General features: G+C 38.1%; 1 protein-coding gene across 1 annotated transcript in view; it reads right to left on the bottom strand.

Moving 5' to 3' along the window:
* Window positions 1-3,226: 3,226 nt before the first annotated feature.
* LOC309496036 (NACHT, LRR and PYD domains-containing protein 3-like) overlaps window positions 3,227-16,624 on the bottom strand; it is a 28,761-nt gene continuing 15,363 nt past the window's right edge. Inside the window, exons 7-11 of the mRNA XM_082165955.1 lie at window positions 15,065-15,235; window positions 10,576-10,749; window positions 8,753-8,926; window positions 5,009-5,055; window positions 3,227-4,889 (exon numbers count right to left, since the gene is read on the bottom strand). Coding sequence (XP_082022081.1) covers window positions 4,300-4,889; window positions 5,009-5,055; window positions 8,753-8,926; window positions 10,576-10,749; window positions 15,065-15,235 — 1,156 coding nt within the window. The 3' untranslated portion in view covers window positions 3,227-4,299. The remainder of the gene's footprint in view (window positions 4,890-5,008; window positions 5,056-8,752; window positions 8,927-10,575; window positions 10,750-15,064; window positions 15,236-16,624) is intronic.

Here is a 16,624-nt window from a genome sequence, read left to right on the forward strand (position 1 = left end):
CACACTCGCATATCCACCACACACTGTAAGATTTCACTCGTGCTCATTTCCACAATAAAACTGCAATTCAACAGACTCATGGTGCTACCAAGGCTTACACCCGCAATCCAGCCGAAGTCTTCTCTCTCCGTCTCTCTCTCTCACTTTCTCTCTCTCCCGCGGCCTCCCGCCGGATCCGCGGCCGCTCACGTGCTGCGTGCCTCACATCCTCTCTCTCTCTCTCTCTCGTACCTCGCGCCCCCTTCTTCACCGCCAAAGTGTCCTTTTATGAGCCACCTTCCTCCTCCATGTCCCAATTGCTAATCGCCTCCCTCATCTCTCACAGCTGGCACTCGTTTCGGCTTTCATTACCCCGCGATCGACCATCACGTCCAGACCGGAACCGGCCCGGTGTCCCACCGGAAATGCTCCGACGGGGAAACGAGTTCTAAAAAAAGGTTCCAGCCTTCGTCACCCCGTGACATCCGTATACCTTCTTAAGACGCGAAGCGGGACAAAGGAAGGGGGGCGAGCCTCTGCCAAGCGGATAACGTGAATGCTTCCAGCGTGAGTCTCTTTCTTCAAGCAGACATCCACCGGAGGGACTTTGGTGGAGGAATTCTTCTGCGAAACAACAAGTAAGTAACTCAAGTATGTGCGTGCTCCTCTTCAGTACAGAGACAAAAGCTTACGACTGGGGTGTGCTTTCTGTAAAGCAGACGGAAGTATGTCCAATGTGTGTCTCTCCTTCAGGCAGGCATCACATAAGGGGACATTTGCAGAGGACTTCTCTATTGAACAGACAGAGTAAGTTATACCAGTACATGCATACTTTTCCTCAGTACAGAGACAAGGGCTTACGGCTAGAGTGTGTTTCTGTAAAGCAGATGGAGATGTTGTCCAATGGGTGTCTCTCCTTTAGGCAGGCATCACATAAAGGGACGTTTGCAGAGGACTTCTCTATTGAACAGACAGAGTAAGTTATACCAGTACATGCATACTTTTCCTCAGTGCAGAGACAAGAGCTTACGGCTGGGGTGTGCTTCTGTAAAGCAGACGGAAGTATGTCCAATGTGTGTCTCTCCTTCAGGCAGGCATCACATAGGGGGACATTTGCAGAGGACTTCTCTATTGAACAGACAGAGTAAGTTATACCAGTACATGCATACTTTTCCTCAGTACAGAGACAAGAGCTTACGGCTGGAGTGTGTTTCTGTAAAGCAGATGGGGATGTTGTCCAATGTGTGTCTCTCCTTTAGGCAGGCATCACATAAAGGGACGTTGGCAGAGGAATTCTCTATTGAACAGACAGAGTAAGTAATGCAAGTGCATTTATGCTTTTCCTCAATGCAGAGACAAGAGCTTACGGCTGGAGTGTGTTTCTGTAAGCAAACAGACGAGGGAGTATTTCTAATGTGAGTCTCTCCTTCCAGCAGACATCACATAAAGGGACATTTACGGAGAGTTTCTTCTATTTGAGCAGACAGAGTAAGTTATACAAGTACGCACGTTCTCCCCAACATGCAAAGATGAAATGTTCACATTCAACACCTGAAGTCCCTCTTCAGTGACAGCGGATGAAAATAAGAAATGGGGAGTACACAGCGGTCAATATATATGATCCCCACACACTGCAACCTCACTTCAAGCCAATACTATGTGACACATCAATTCAGGCACTGCATATCCACTCTCTCTCTCAGTGCAATAAGGCCAGCACTCACCCAATGATCGATCCTTCCACTGTCATACTGAATCAGTTCTCATCACATAGGAAGGGGAGTCGGGTGCCTCCTTACTGGCACGGTGGATAAAGCTTCCTCAACACTCGCTCACACTCAGAAGAAGAGAAACAAGAGTTCAATGATAACTCAGTCCAACCACTCTCAAGTGACAATTACACTCGTGATCAATACACTTCACAACTTCATATCCAGCTCGGTGCAGGTGCATACATTCAATAAGATCCGATATCATACTACTTATCTCCCTTCCAATGATGATGGCGTTCTCCAGTCTTCACAACTTCAACTTTGTCACCTCGTGACATAAGCCTTGTCTTCTCAGTCCGTATTTTATGTGGAGTATGCTGCTGAGAGTTTCTTGTCCCATTCTGTTCCTCAGTTTGGACTTGACCAGGCTCATCTGTGAGAACACTTGTTCTACGTCAGCATTGCTCAAAAGGCATCGCAAGCAATGACAGAGAAAAGAGGGCAAGTTTTTTGAAAGTGTGGTCTCCACTGCTGTCTTTGTAATTGAGCACTTCAACCCAAAAGGCCTCTCTGCCTGGCTGTCCTCCTTGTTTGTCCATGGGAGATATGCAACAGCCTGATACTGTGTTTCAAGAGCTGCAAGATCACCAGAGTAGAGTTCCAGCATTGAAACTGAGCTGAGCTGTGTCTCAGTTGCTCTTGTCGCCAGAAATCGCCTGCTCTCCATTGAAATGAATGGTATCGTGCCGCTTTTCTGCTTCAAGTGTGAATGCAGCTTAAGGAGGCTATTCCAAAAATCTTTCTTTGTAATGGTTGGTGAATACTGGCCTTTAGTTTTGTAGTCCAGAATAAGGGCGTATCCTGGATTTTTATTTATTTAATTTTTTCACTTTTCTAACATTGCGAGCCTTGGTGGATATGGGCTAAGCACTTAGATATGGGCTCTAACTTTGACCGTATTTAATTTATTATTGACTCATTATTCATTTTATTAGTTTCATTGCTAGAATGTTTCTCTTTTTACATTATAGCTAGAATATTTATATATTTATTTTATTTTCATTTAAAAAAAAATTGATTCTTGTGATTGTGTTCAGCACTTGAACATGCTTATGTTCACATATGTCGTGCTGAAATAACATCTGTACTCATTGACATTTTGTACAGCTGATAGTAAATGTCAGCTTTGTAGGTGAATTTGAAGGACTATTGAGACTTTCAGTATAAATCCATCCTTCCACTTTATTCATGGTGTTGAGTTGGATTAAGACAATTGTGTATTTGTTTAAATTGTTTATTAAATCTTTTTCTTGTGTATTTGCAATAAAAGTGCTGGTTGTTAATTTGTTAATGGCCCAACCAAATTAATCCTCCTAGAGTCGAACTTAGTCCATATTTAAACCCTACTCAGTATACTATGCTGAATATTTATAATAGTGTTCCAGTGTTATCTGTTCATTGTATAACATAGAAATAACCATTATTGAACAATTCAACAATACAATTTAGCTAACAAAGAAAAAAACACCAAACCATTTGTTTATTTGTTTGACTTTATTGTCTGTTCAGATTTCCTGGACAGAAATTCATCTTTAACACTGGCATAAAAACAAACACATCAGACAAAACTGTTCAACCACTTTATATACCACATAATAAAACACATGGGGCACAAATTTGTCCCTATCAAAAACATGATTAAAACAATTGAATACTATTTATATCTGCAAAAATACACGCATACATACACACGTACATACACCTATAGTAACTACCTCAATTAAAATTTTGATTTAAAACAGTCACCGCCAATGGAATAAATTATTTTTTATAAATGTTCTTTTTAGCCAACGGTATCGCGGCCTCAAAGCAGGAGTGGAGGGGATGAGTCTGGTCTGAATATACTGCTATCGCCTTTTTCTCCATAAAATGTGAAAACAGCTCTTGCACAAGGTACTCTGTTTTTGGCGATCTTATTTGCTTAGTTAATTTCTCGTATTAATTTATTTTTCTGCCTCATTGATAAATTGCCATACCATGAAACGATATTATAAGTTAAATTCCCACAGCATCATTCCTTTGTCTTCTCAATGTTCAATTAAGATGACTGTTATCAAACCATTGTACAAGACTTTTAATATACTCAAAATAGGTTGACCAAGTTATGTCTGTTTGGCAAGAAATTATAAAACCAAGTTATCAACGTATTTGATTAAAGTGAGATCATACCTGTTACATTGAAGTTCGTTATAGTATAAACAGAGAAAAGCACTTAAATACATTTTCACTTAAATACACAGTCTTTAAGAGCAAATGGTTATAAACCCAATCAGAGCTCATAGAGATGCAAAGCATGTTGGGTAACCTACAGAACATAAACAGTATTTCACGAGTTCACACTTACAAATAAAGAGTAAAAAAGTAAGCGTATTTGGCGTACTGTCCGGAGGAGGGCTGCGAGCTCAGAATGTGGCCTGAATCCAGAGTACTCAGAGTCGACTATCTATCTATCTATAAATATATAGGCCTCCAATCGTACTGATTGGGTAGATCATGTGTTCCTCCCAATCTCTGTTAATAAAACATATAAAGTGGGGTTTTTTTTCTTTCAGTCAGGGTTGTTTCTCACATGCTTGTTCTCTCTTTCGTTGCTCACAAGCTTTTCAATCTCACACAGAGACACTGAGGAGTTCAAACCATAAACCCTAAATCCAGCACAGAGAGACTGAGTGAATGTGGAGGTGAATGTGTGTAAGTGTGTGAGTGTGTGTGTGCCAGAGACACTGTAGAAGGACAGAGTGCCGGCCGACACATCCACATACACTCCGACTCTCCTATAGGCGCGGGAAGGGACATGTATGCCAGTGAACATATTATTGTGACAAATAGTGAATTTGTCATTTGAGCGTCTCAGACTCCAGGAGTTTTTATTGCGTCCAAACACACAGTCATCACTCCGTCCTTTCCTGTTGATTCCTTTATATGTCACTGATATAACAGCATCTCCACTCCATTCAGCCTCCCAGTAACAGCGTCCAGACAGACTCTCTCTACACAGAACTTGAAGAGATTTGTCAAATCTCTCTGGATGATCAGGATATGCCTGATATTCTCTCACATGTGCCACCTTTCTGTTCTCCTCAGATATAATGAGATGATTGTGAGCTGTATCTGGATCCAGTGTGAGATCACAGGCATCTTAACACAAGAAGATTATAGACAGTTATAACAAACAACAATTAAAGGTGTGTGTGTGTGTGTGTGTGTGTGTGTGTGTGTGTGTGTGTGTGTGTGTGTGTGTAAATGTGTAAACATACATTTGAGTAGTCCTGCTGTAATCCTGAACTCTCCTCCATGATCCACACTATAAAAGGCACACAGTGTCAAATTTAGTCAGTAAACCTACACAGTGCAGGGCTAAGAGATTAATCAAATTATGTTTCCAATTATGCAATATAAATGTTATAGTGCCACATCCAGAATTGCCAAGTTTATCAGTTTATTAATTAATTTTTTTGAAAATATAAATTACATTACATTTAGACATTCTCATGCTGAGAAACTGCTGATAAAAGACAATATATATATATAAATATATATTTTTTGATTTAGCATATTTTTCTTATTTGACATGCAATAACTCGGGAAGGAAATAAGGTAGGAGGAAAATTATTTTTGGGTGAATTCCCTCTACATGTGAGCTGCGTCTGGATCAAATCAATTGAGGTGATTGCATAAAGTAATCAAAAGTTATAGCATTTGGAACCAAGATAGCCTTTTTGTTCAGTCCTAATCATAAATCAGATGTACTGTATGTACAATAACATTACTATGTCCAGCAATAGATTGTATCAGTGGTTGTATATCAGGCAGGGACACGTTTGTGTGCATTTTGTTTTGGAATTTCGCCGGAATGAATAGAGTCTACACAACAGATTGAAACGTGCGTCCGAAAAGACTGCGCGAGCCACAAGAGAACACAGTATCTGCGCCACTGATCGCAGCGGCAACAAGCACTTTGATCACTTGATTTCAAAAACAACACATTTCAGCGCTAGATCGCCTTTTATTTAACAAACGAACGAAATTAATGCTCTGCTAGTTAACAGGAGATGTTTTATTTATTTGTATTGGTACATTCGTGCCGCGAGATGTTTCAAAAGTGGTGGGGACAATATCGACCTTAGCAAAAAGTGGTGGGGGCATGTCCCACCCACAAATTACGCCTATGGAAATACATAAATAAACAAATAATGAACGCGGAAAATAAATAAATACACATTTCAGTTCTTAACAAAGAAGTTCACTGCAGCAGCTCAGACGACAGCAGCTCCTCTGGGGTCATCATGGCCAAATTCGTGCTCTTTTGTCCATTCCAGATTAAATGAGGTCTGACGAAATAAAGTGACTCTGCAGAGTTTTGCATTCACATTACTGCACACACATTACCGCGGGATGGCGGGTGTTAATTTCATAAACTGTGGACAATGGTAGCTTATTTAATGTATAAATGAATGTATATGTCCAAAAAACGGGTAATGTCATACTTTGTAGTAGTGCTATCGTGGTGTAATAATCTGTTTGGTTGTAAAATGAATTACCTGAATGAAATGAAATCGAATGTATCGTCCTGTGAAATCATTCATTCACAGACAGCTTACGAAGATGTTCAACTAATAAAGATCTTCATCGCTGGCAAAAATATGATGCATTTGCAGATTTGCTTTCACTTGACTGTACTGTAGGTCCAGGGCCACTTCATCCAACGCTCTTGATGTTCTTAAATCTTCCTGTTACGACTCGAGTCGAGTGTGAATTGAAAGCACTTCAGACTATTCAATGCGCGCAGGAAACTGAACAGATCATTCAAACTGATTCGCGAACCGATTTAGACAGATCTGCCAACTTGTTTGATGAAGTCTTTGAACAGAATCCACTCAAAAGAGTGATTCATTTGTGAATTGAGCATCGCTCATGGCCAGAAAAAAGATACAGCGCGCTTGATATAAACTACGCATTTAACAACATATTGCATTCAAATAAAGTAACGAGAGGAACGTCGCCCAACGTAACGAAGTAAAAGTACAGTTTTTTCATTAGAAATGTACTCGAGTTAAAGAAAAAGTACCCACATTTAAATATACTCTTAAAAGTAAAATTTTACCAAAATAATACTCAAGTAAATGTAACAAAGTAAATGTACTTCGTTACTACCCACCTCTGGTAATAAGTGGTATGACTGTACTGTATCCCTTAAATGTCCATCTAGTTTGAATTTGCCGTGCTACCAACTGCTCTCTCCACGGAAGCTTTGCATTTAAAGAGCTAATAAAATATTTAGACTGATCAATATTTTGCATCTAATTATTTACTTATGTAGCAAGTAGTCGTGTAATAAGCGGGATAATGTACATCCAGCCGGTTGTTATCTCAGAATAAACCCCTTCAGAACATATACGTATATGAACATATACGTTTCTGGCATTTTCAGTGTGAGATTGTCCTGTTCTGTTGCCGGTATGATCTCTTGAAGCTCCACCCTCTTCTTGTAAGGAGGCCGGGAGCACCAGCTTATTTGCATTTAAAGGGACACACATAAAAATGGCACATTTTTGCTCACCCCACCCCAAAAGTGGCAATTTTAACATGCTATAAAAATTATCTGTGGGTATGACTTATTTTACATATTGGGGTTTGGGCATACGATGTCCCCCCCTTTAACTACAAACTATATATGCACAATCCTGGGGTTGAATGTGCAAAATGTAAAACGTCTCGTTTACTAATGTAACCCTCGTTCCCTGAAGGAGGAAACGGGAGATGTAACGTCGACGTGACGACATAATTGGGATCACTTCAGGGAGCCCTATCATCTTCGAGTGTCTACAGAACGAGCCAATGAACGTTGGCATGCGAGAACCGCGTCATGCACCCGCCTTCATATCGGCTGGAGGGACCGGCTCGATCGAGTCCTTCGCCAGTAGGACTGCGATCTCTGCCCTGAGCACAGGGGCATTGTCCATTGTCTGAAGGCTGGGGGACACCGGACGAACTGAATTGCATAGCCGAGTCTGATAGTACGGATGAGCCAGCGAGACGGGCTGGGAAGCGCTAGCCAGGCTCCCAGACACCTGGGAGTTGCACAATCAGTTGGATTAAATAAAGATAAAGAAAACAAATACAATGTGTTAGAGTGTCACAAAAACAAGTGTAGCCAATTCTACTTGTCGCAGTTTTTTTCTTTTGTTAATCTGTTAATTATTTAAGTGAAATATATTTTGTGTAGTCCTATTTATTTTATTCCTTTTATATACTTCATTTTAGTTTTCTCAGTTCACATAAGCGCTGCAGGTGCGTGATGTGACAATGTGTGAATCCTCATGTTCTGTTGTTTATGCTGCTATATGCACATATAAATCTAAAACCCTGGAAAAAATCAATTGTGGTATTTTTAATGGGTCATAGACACCCATCTATTCTAATTTAATATTTATTTGACATTCTAATGTTAACGGTGAATGATCGACCAACGAGCTTTGGTTGTGGACAGGAAAATAATCTGAATGAACAAAATACTCTCATTACAGTTCTCCACCAGATTTACTATGCTGCATGCAAGTTCACGCTAACTCAAAAACTTGCGTACACGGGCTGAGACCTGACATGATATTTGATCGTAGCCACCGCTCACGTCCATATTGATAGATGCCAAGTTTTGCATGGAAACAACTGTATGCCCAATTTTCTTTTTTTTCTTCTTTTTTTTTGTAAATGAGGGCCATTATGTGGTCTGGCCAGCGATTGCTTATGATCTGCTGTTGATGAATTATGACAATGTTTATTTTATGTTTATATTGTAATATGTTGTAGTTGGTTGTATGAGTGTATATTTTATCTCACCCTTTTGAGTGAGCAGCTCAAATGTATTATTATTGTTCAAATGTATTCATTTATTTGACATGGTTTTCCATCTGACACAAGAAAATTACTCCAATATCTCTGACAAAAAAAGATATTTGAGTAATTCAATATTATTAACAAAAAAAACCTGCTTAACATACTTGAGTTTTTCCAGTGTGCAGTTTGTAAGGTTCAGGGTATCAGAGAGCAGCTTGACTCCTGAATCTCCTGGGTGATTGTAGCTCAGATCCAGCTCTCTCAGTTGTGAGGGGTTTGAACTTAGAGCTGAAGACATATAACGACAGCCTTCCTCTGTCACCATACAGCCAGACAATCTACAAACACACATGGCAACAATCCACATATTATTTTGACATTAAGAAAATATTCCACACACTGACCTGTGCAGTTTATTTTCTGCAGTTACAATAACTAGTATTCATTTTACAATGTCCCTAAAAACAACCATATATATATACATTTTCCAAGTATCATAAAGGTGGTTGTCCACATTATGTCTAATGTATGTAGTTCACAACCTTTTGCCATTGAAGCCCCCCATCCTTACATACATAAGTGATAACCAATTGATTTTAAATGCATCCCATTGGTGTAAATCTAAAATATTCTGGCGGCCATGCACATTTCTTTGAAAAGGATAAAAAATGCTTACCGTAAAACTTCAAATAATAGTCCGGGCTTTTATTTTCCCAAATCGCCGAACTGCACCGGCTTGTATTTGAGACAGGTGTCTATATGAGACAGGCCTTTAATTTAGTGTTGAGATGAGCATGACAGTAGGAGGTTACCAAATCTGTGTTTGTGTTTAACAAATCAGTTAATGTAAGAATTAGCCTACTATATTTCTGAATGTCTAAAGGGGGTCGCACACCAGACGTGAAGCGCAGCGCCACGTCTTTAAAATTCGAACACGTTATTCTCTATGAGTATACATTGTCTCAAATCGTCGTTAATGTATACTGACTTCACCCTGTGCTGCAATATACATTCAGTTTTACATTCATTAACAGAAATCAGCTGCTTGAATGAAAACTGCTGTTGTCGGATTTTCAGGTGATATTCTCAATTCATTCAGTTAACAGACGCTCTGAGGTAAAGTGAATTCAGACTGCAGACTAAGCAACGATTATATTTAATTGTACAGTACAATCATAACATAGTACAGACATGATCTTAATTCCATAATATCCTTAAACATAACTATATTGCTGGCCATAAACTGACAAAGTGCGCGTCTGGTGTGCGATACCTCGAGTTGTCATAGATGCGACGCGACGCTGCGCTTCTCGTACGGTGTGCGACCCCATTTAGATTATTGGCAGCATAAAAAACGAAACGATGTGACAGCCATGGGCTGAACAATACAAGTTACCGGTAATATCCATCGAGCCTATGAACTAGTTGCCCGAAACACATCAACAAGAAAGAATGAAGGCTACCCTGTAAAACAACTGCAATCATGTGATACAAAAGGACCCTATTCATCACTATCATCATCACTGCGATCCTCAACTACAAGTTCATTGGTGAATTCCTCCTCTTCGTCACTCTCCTCCACTTCTCTCCCTCTCCGGCCTCCGCTAACTCTGCCTGCCTTGCTTGCGCTAACAGCTCCCGCCAAGATGCGCAGGGCTCTCTTGCGTGCGCAATCTGCTCCATAGAACTGGCTTACACAGACGATCTGACGGGTTTTAGAAGATTAAATACACCGGCCTTTATTTATCCAAACCTGTAGCCACACCAGGCGTGTAAAAGAGACAGGCGTCTATTTGGGACTCGGCTATTATTTGAAGTTTTACGGTACACTGGCTGGAAACTTTTAAAAAACACCAGCAGCGAAAGTGTGAAAATTGAACTGCGCAACCCTTAAGTTCCAAAAGGTTGAGAACCTCTGCACTAAGCCATATCATGCTCACAACAGAGAAGTATTTAAAAATGTCAAATGGCGAATAAAACCACTTACCTCAGTATCTTCAATTGAGAATTTCGACTCTTCAGTCCATCAGAAAGAAACTTTACTCCTAAATCTTGCAGATCATTGTTACTCAGGTCCAGCTCTCTCAGGACAGAGTTTGAGGATTGTAAAACTGAAGACAAACTTTCACAGCAATGTCCAGTGAAATCACAGCTATGTATGCTGTGTAGAGAACAAAACAAACAATGATATGTGTTCATCAGATCGGGATGACTCGGAAAAACCTTTGTAGGGATGAGAGAGTGACATTGACAGTCAACACAACTACCACTTTGTGATAGAAAGTTCAAAAAGTTCATAAAGATATCCAAAAAAAACCCAAATCCATATGAATCAAGCTGTTTAATCCAAATGTTGTTCTATTATAGCGCCATCAACAGGCACAATCCCACAATTTGTCCTCAGAGTGAGCCCATACATGTGTCAAATTTGGTGAAAATATCTCATTTTGTTTTGGAGTTATAAACATTTATATCTATGAGAGCATAAAAAATGATCCATGGATAACTTTTTTATACATTTATGCATTGACATTTGGGCAATAACATAGAGTCCGCCACCTATGTTTCAGAATTTCCTAAGGTGGTTTCATCTCGATTGGACAAACGGTTTAGAAGATATTTGCAAAAGTTTTTTAATCGCCAAATCACAACGTTGCACAAACCGTAAGGCAAAACTTAGCATGTTTGGTATCATTGGACTCTGCAAGGATTCAGGAACCTAAGGAGATGACTCCCATGAAAATAAGTCAACCACATCTAAAATTAAAAGCATGTCCGAGTAAAAAGTAAAAAGCTTGTCCGAAACTTCTCAGACTCTTTCAGGGTATCGTGCCCATGACCCATACCAAGTTTTGTAATGTTGTAATGTTCATTCATGCTTTCATAAAATACAGCATTTTAGTACAAAATTCAAAATGGCCGATATGGAAAAATTGGATATCATTCGACTCGTCATAACGCCCCAAATCTAACGAGACCACTTTTATGATTTTTTGACAAACCGTTCATTAGTCATAGGCAAAGATAGCCATTTTTCACATCTTCGGACCAGTAGGTGGCGCTGCACCAAAACACAGCATGTCGCCTTAAGTTATGCTTGTGATGAAATGCATTAAGTTTGGCCAGAATACAATAAGCGTTGCGGAGATACAGCCTTAAGTCTGTTTTCGCAAGCGCTACATAAAATTCGTTCGTGCGGTATTTGAGAACGGTTTGACAAATCAACTTGAATTCCACAAATTTTTGTCGGCATGGTCTGAAGATGATCTGGTTCAATTTTCGTGAAAATCAGAGCAACCGTCTAGGACGAGTTCGAAAAAGTAGTTTTTTTGGAAAATTCACTTGTGTTTAATCCTTTAAACTAACTAACAAAAATAAAAAAGGAAATTAAAATTTTTCAGCTTTTACATGCCCTAACTTAACTTTATTAACTGCCAAAACACAAAACTTGCAGGGGGTGGCGCTCACTTCTAGCATATTGTGTCTGAACATCAAAGTAAATGGCAGCAAAAGTGTTTTGCAATACAAAATAACCACAATAAGAACCTAGAATATTATTTTGTAGTACATCATTATCAGACCTCTTCGTCAGTTCTCAGCCATTGGCTGTTTAGGATGGTTCAAAGAGTGGATTTTGTGCATGGAAAGTAGAGACAGAGGGACCAATCTCTGACATGACACCAACAGCACCTCTGTGTGACAGTGATCATACAGCAGCTACTTGTGTCAAACAATCCTCTGTCAAGAGGCACATCATTTCCAATTATAATCAGTTCACGAGTTCACACTTACATATAATTAAATAGAGTAAAGTTTATGCGTATTGGACGTGCTGTCTGGGCAACCTAATATGCAGTGCACCTGCTGCTCATTTATATCCACGCTGCGGGGCAGAGCGGCAGATGCAAATCTCCCATGCCTGTGTACATTGGATTGTTTTGATACACTCCAAGTAGATTGGTCTCTATAGCAAGATTCCCGATTCGTCGGTCAGTCCGACTTGGCATCTCCATTCCCTCCTTCAGGGAACGTGGGGTTACATACATAACCAAGCCGTTCTATATAGCAATTTTGGTACCATAGCAAAAACTATTGTAACAGTTTTTTTTGTTAATGGGTTTGTTACTTAACTATTTGAAAATAAAAAATATTATATAAAAGCAGTTATTTATTATTGCTTTTAATAAATATATTAAAACATAGCCTTTTAAAATGTTCAATCGAACATCACGTTAATCAGTTTCATTTTAATGGTGGTTGGAAACCAGAAGCACTTGAAGGTGCATACTGCCCACAGATCTATACAGTATATACAGTAGATCAGTGATTCCACTGCATGATACCTGCAAGACAACTGATGGTAAAATAGAGGATTGGGTTTAGGATAACCGATAACGATAAGTTAAAAAATTATTAATTGGTCCCCTCGGGACATCCCTAATTAAATCTCGAAAATCTCTAAAAATGAATCTCGACTTTATTGTTTGGAATTAATATTAGGAATTTTACTGTTTTAGTTTCTTAAGGATTAACCAGTTTTCATAATGTATAGAGTGTGTTAATGCAAATGATAAATATAATAAATCAGGAAACTAGATTAGGTCAAATAAACTTGCATGAGTTGACATTCTCTTGATTTGTGCTTTCGTGAAAGTGCATTAAGAAAATCATGAATAATTGAATAATAAAGCTATGGAATATAATCATTTGTATGATGCTGATGTGATTAAATCTGCATGAATGCATAATTAATATTTTTTTATAAATTTTTTTATTTATAATTTTATTTATATTTTTTTATTAATTAAATAAGCATATTAATTAAATAAGCATATCATACATATTATTTTAATTACAATGTTTAATTACATATTACAATACACTATTTTAAGGTAAGCTAAATAAAGAACTCTTAATATGTATTAATACAAATGTTGCATATGCCCTTCAAAAATAAAGCACTTGCGCCTGATGTTTCGGTTTTGTTTTTATGAAAAGGATATGCATGAATGAGAAAATAAAGTGCGGGATGTGCATGATGTCAAAGGAGTTATTAAGCACAGTCAGCCACGAAAAAGATCTCACATCCTGTGTCAATGTTAATCCAACAATAAAAGGGACTCACTCACTGCTCTTGACTGAACAACTTTGGTAGTTTTAATAATGATAATCTTTTTTTAATGAATACCCTAAAGAGTATTCTGTAATACTTTTTTATAATCAAATTGTTACTCTCTGAATCATAATTCGAACGAATCGTGAGACAAGTGAAGATTCACACCTTTGTGGAGAAATACAAAAGTTATATGAAAAATAAATGTTTGGGTCTGATGACAGATCATAAATTATGTTGGAAATTACACATTAATAATGTTAAAAAATCTAAAACAATTGCACTGTTATATAAAACGAAAAATACATTGAATCAGAATTCATTATATGTTGTAAATCAACTCGGCTATTACTAACAAACCAACAAATTATTTATTAAACTGTATGCTTGAAAATTTGGCGATCTAGTTGATTGACAGATAAGTATAAAGCACATAATTTACTTGTCAAATGTATTTCAAATGACTGTTTGAGAGAGAATCAGTATAAACTTAGAGAAATTCAAATTTAGACAAAAAGGGGAGGGACAAATATATGGAAAAATATGTATATCTTTTAAATGGTGGAAAAACTGACAAAAAACTAAGAGTGCGTAGTTTACTTGCAAATAAAAGTTTAAAAATAAGGTGAAAAACATATATAACTCCAAATGAATAGTTATATATGAAATGTATGAAAATTGTTATTAATTTATTAATGGTGTAATTTTCACTTGTGTTTGAAGGCAAGGCAAGGCAAGAAATTTTGTCTGAAGTTACAGTTTTGTTTTTGTATGGATTAAATGTAGTAGTGGCATAAACACAGACAACGGATCTGTTTATCCGTCAGTCTCTTTCACTGTTGCAGGTGATTACTTTAACAAAAGTAAACATTGAGCATCCCAGGCACCTTCAAAACATTGAAGGCAGTCTTCTCAGATCTGTCAATTTCTTTCCAGCTTAACCTATATTGAGGGGGTGTGGCTACTGTAGAAGGCGGAGCCAGAGGGTGTTTAGCCGCTGTGGGACCATGACTGGTCCCATGATTACATGGGAAAAGACATTCAGCTTCGGATACAGGAGTGCACACCAAAATTCACTGCATTTAGAAATTTAAAGATTAAACAAGTCATGATCAAATCAAATGTCAAATTAAAAGTGGCATTGGGATAAAATGTGCTACAATGGATGCTTTAATACTACAGCATCATAATTCATCCATTCAGAAAGACAAATGTACCAGTTCATAATGTGGTTTATTATAAGCAGGATTCTCGCGTTCCTCCTCAATCCTACATTCTTTTCAGAACTGCCACAACTATAAATTATTTGTGAATATTTTTGTGAGTATCAATCTGTATGTGATTCTCAGAGAGATGATCTTACTTCAATATCTCCAGTTTACAGTGGTCCTTCAGTCCTGTAGAGAGCAGATTCACTCCAGAGTCTCCTAGATAATTCTGAGACAGATCCAGCAGTCTCAGGTGTGAGGGGTTTGATTTTAGAGCTGAAGCCAGAGAAGCACAACCTTTATCTGTGACACCACAATAACCCAACCTGTAGAGAACAATGACACCCTTTACTCTCTCATTTTAAGATAAACAGCACAGATAAGCCATAAGTTATACATTCAATTCTTTAATAACATCTATAATTAATCCTCTGGGGTCGGCGGTCACGATCATCTCACTTTTTTTCTTATCAGTGTGAAAGAGACTCAAATAATTCCATTGATTTTTGTCATACAGGCATCTTTTACACTTTTATTTGTGTACACACATAATAAAATCAGAATGTTGTGCTTTTCGTAAAATAAAGAAAATAAACATGATGCGCATTCTGCCGTCTCTCCGTGTGAAGTTCATTCTGAAATGCAACAGAAAATGAACTGTAACTCAGCGAATACTTGCCATACATACCTGAGAGATGTCTTTGGAAAGCTTGAAGTCTCTATTTTTAAATGATGTAAATCATATCAAAAGCAAATATTCTCTGTTTAAGAAATCCGTATGAAAGCAACGAGAGGTACAGTTTCTCAAGCACCGTCTCATTACCTCTAATGTGACAACACCCACGCGCACATGAACGATTCACATGCTAATAGTCCACGTGAAGGAATACGTAACTGTAAATGCCCTCATTATCACCTCAAGTCCTCTGCTTTTCATCGAGTTTGGAAGACACGCTGTGAGATTACCTTGGATTTACCTCAGAAGAAGACGAACGTGATTTGAAGATAAGAATTATAAGGTAAGAAAGGTGTTCCCAATAAATGTGTTATTGTTGCATAAACTTCACAGTGTACCAATTGAACTGGTGCCAGACTAAAATATATGAAATCGACTGAGACATTTGGAAATATGAGCTATAGACAGGTAGGCAACCTTTCAATGCAAAGTTTATACACATGTACAACACAAGGATGTTTTTATGTTCTATAATAAAACACAGCATGATGTAAAAGTAGGCTAGTATGAGTGTTTACTCTAAACACGGGTCTAAATATTATAATATTCACTGTATTACTTTTAAATACTGTGTTTGTGGATATCTGCTCAAACGTAGATATGTATAATGTTGTAACAACTGAGACAAATCAGACACAAGTATTTGTTATAGTTTAACAAATAATATTTAAAACTCACTCTGGGATCTGTGGTCCCATCCCCCCAACAAGGGCAAGAAGGTCTTAGTTACCATGACCACGATCAGATAAGTTGGTTTTATGGCTGTTAAAAATGTGTCTGGTCAAGACAGAGACAATGGGGAAGACAGAAACAGACTTTAAAACAGACTTTGCTGCATTAATCTGATCTATAAATGAACATGCATCCCAGAAAATTGTGTGAATGATTTACTGTCTTGTGTAGTGTTTTTAATTCTATAATTTTTTTGATACTGTGTATTTTATGATAGAACCAACGGTCAATGTAACCTCACCTATAC

Source organism: Leuciscus leuciscus, assembly GCF_965113295.1.
Source record: "Leuciscus leuciscus genome assembly, chromosome: 4".
Classification (NCBI taxonomy): Eukaryota; Metazoa; Chordata; class Actinopteri; order Cypriniformes; family Leuciscidae; genus Leuciscus; species Leuciscus leuciscus.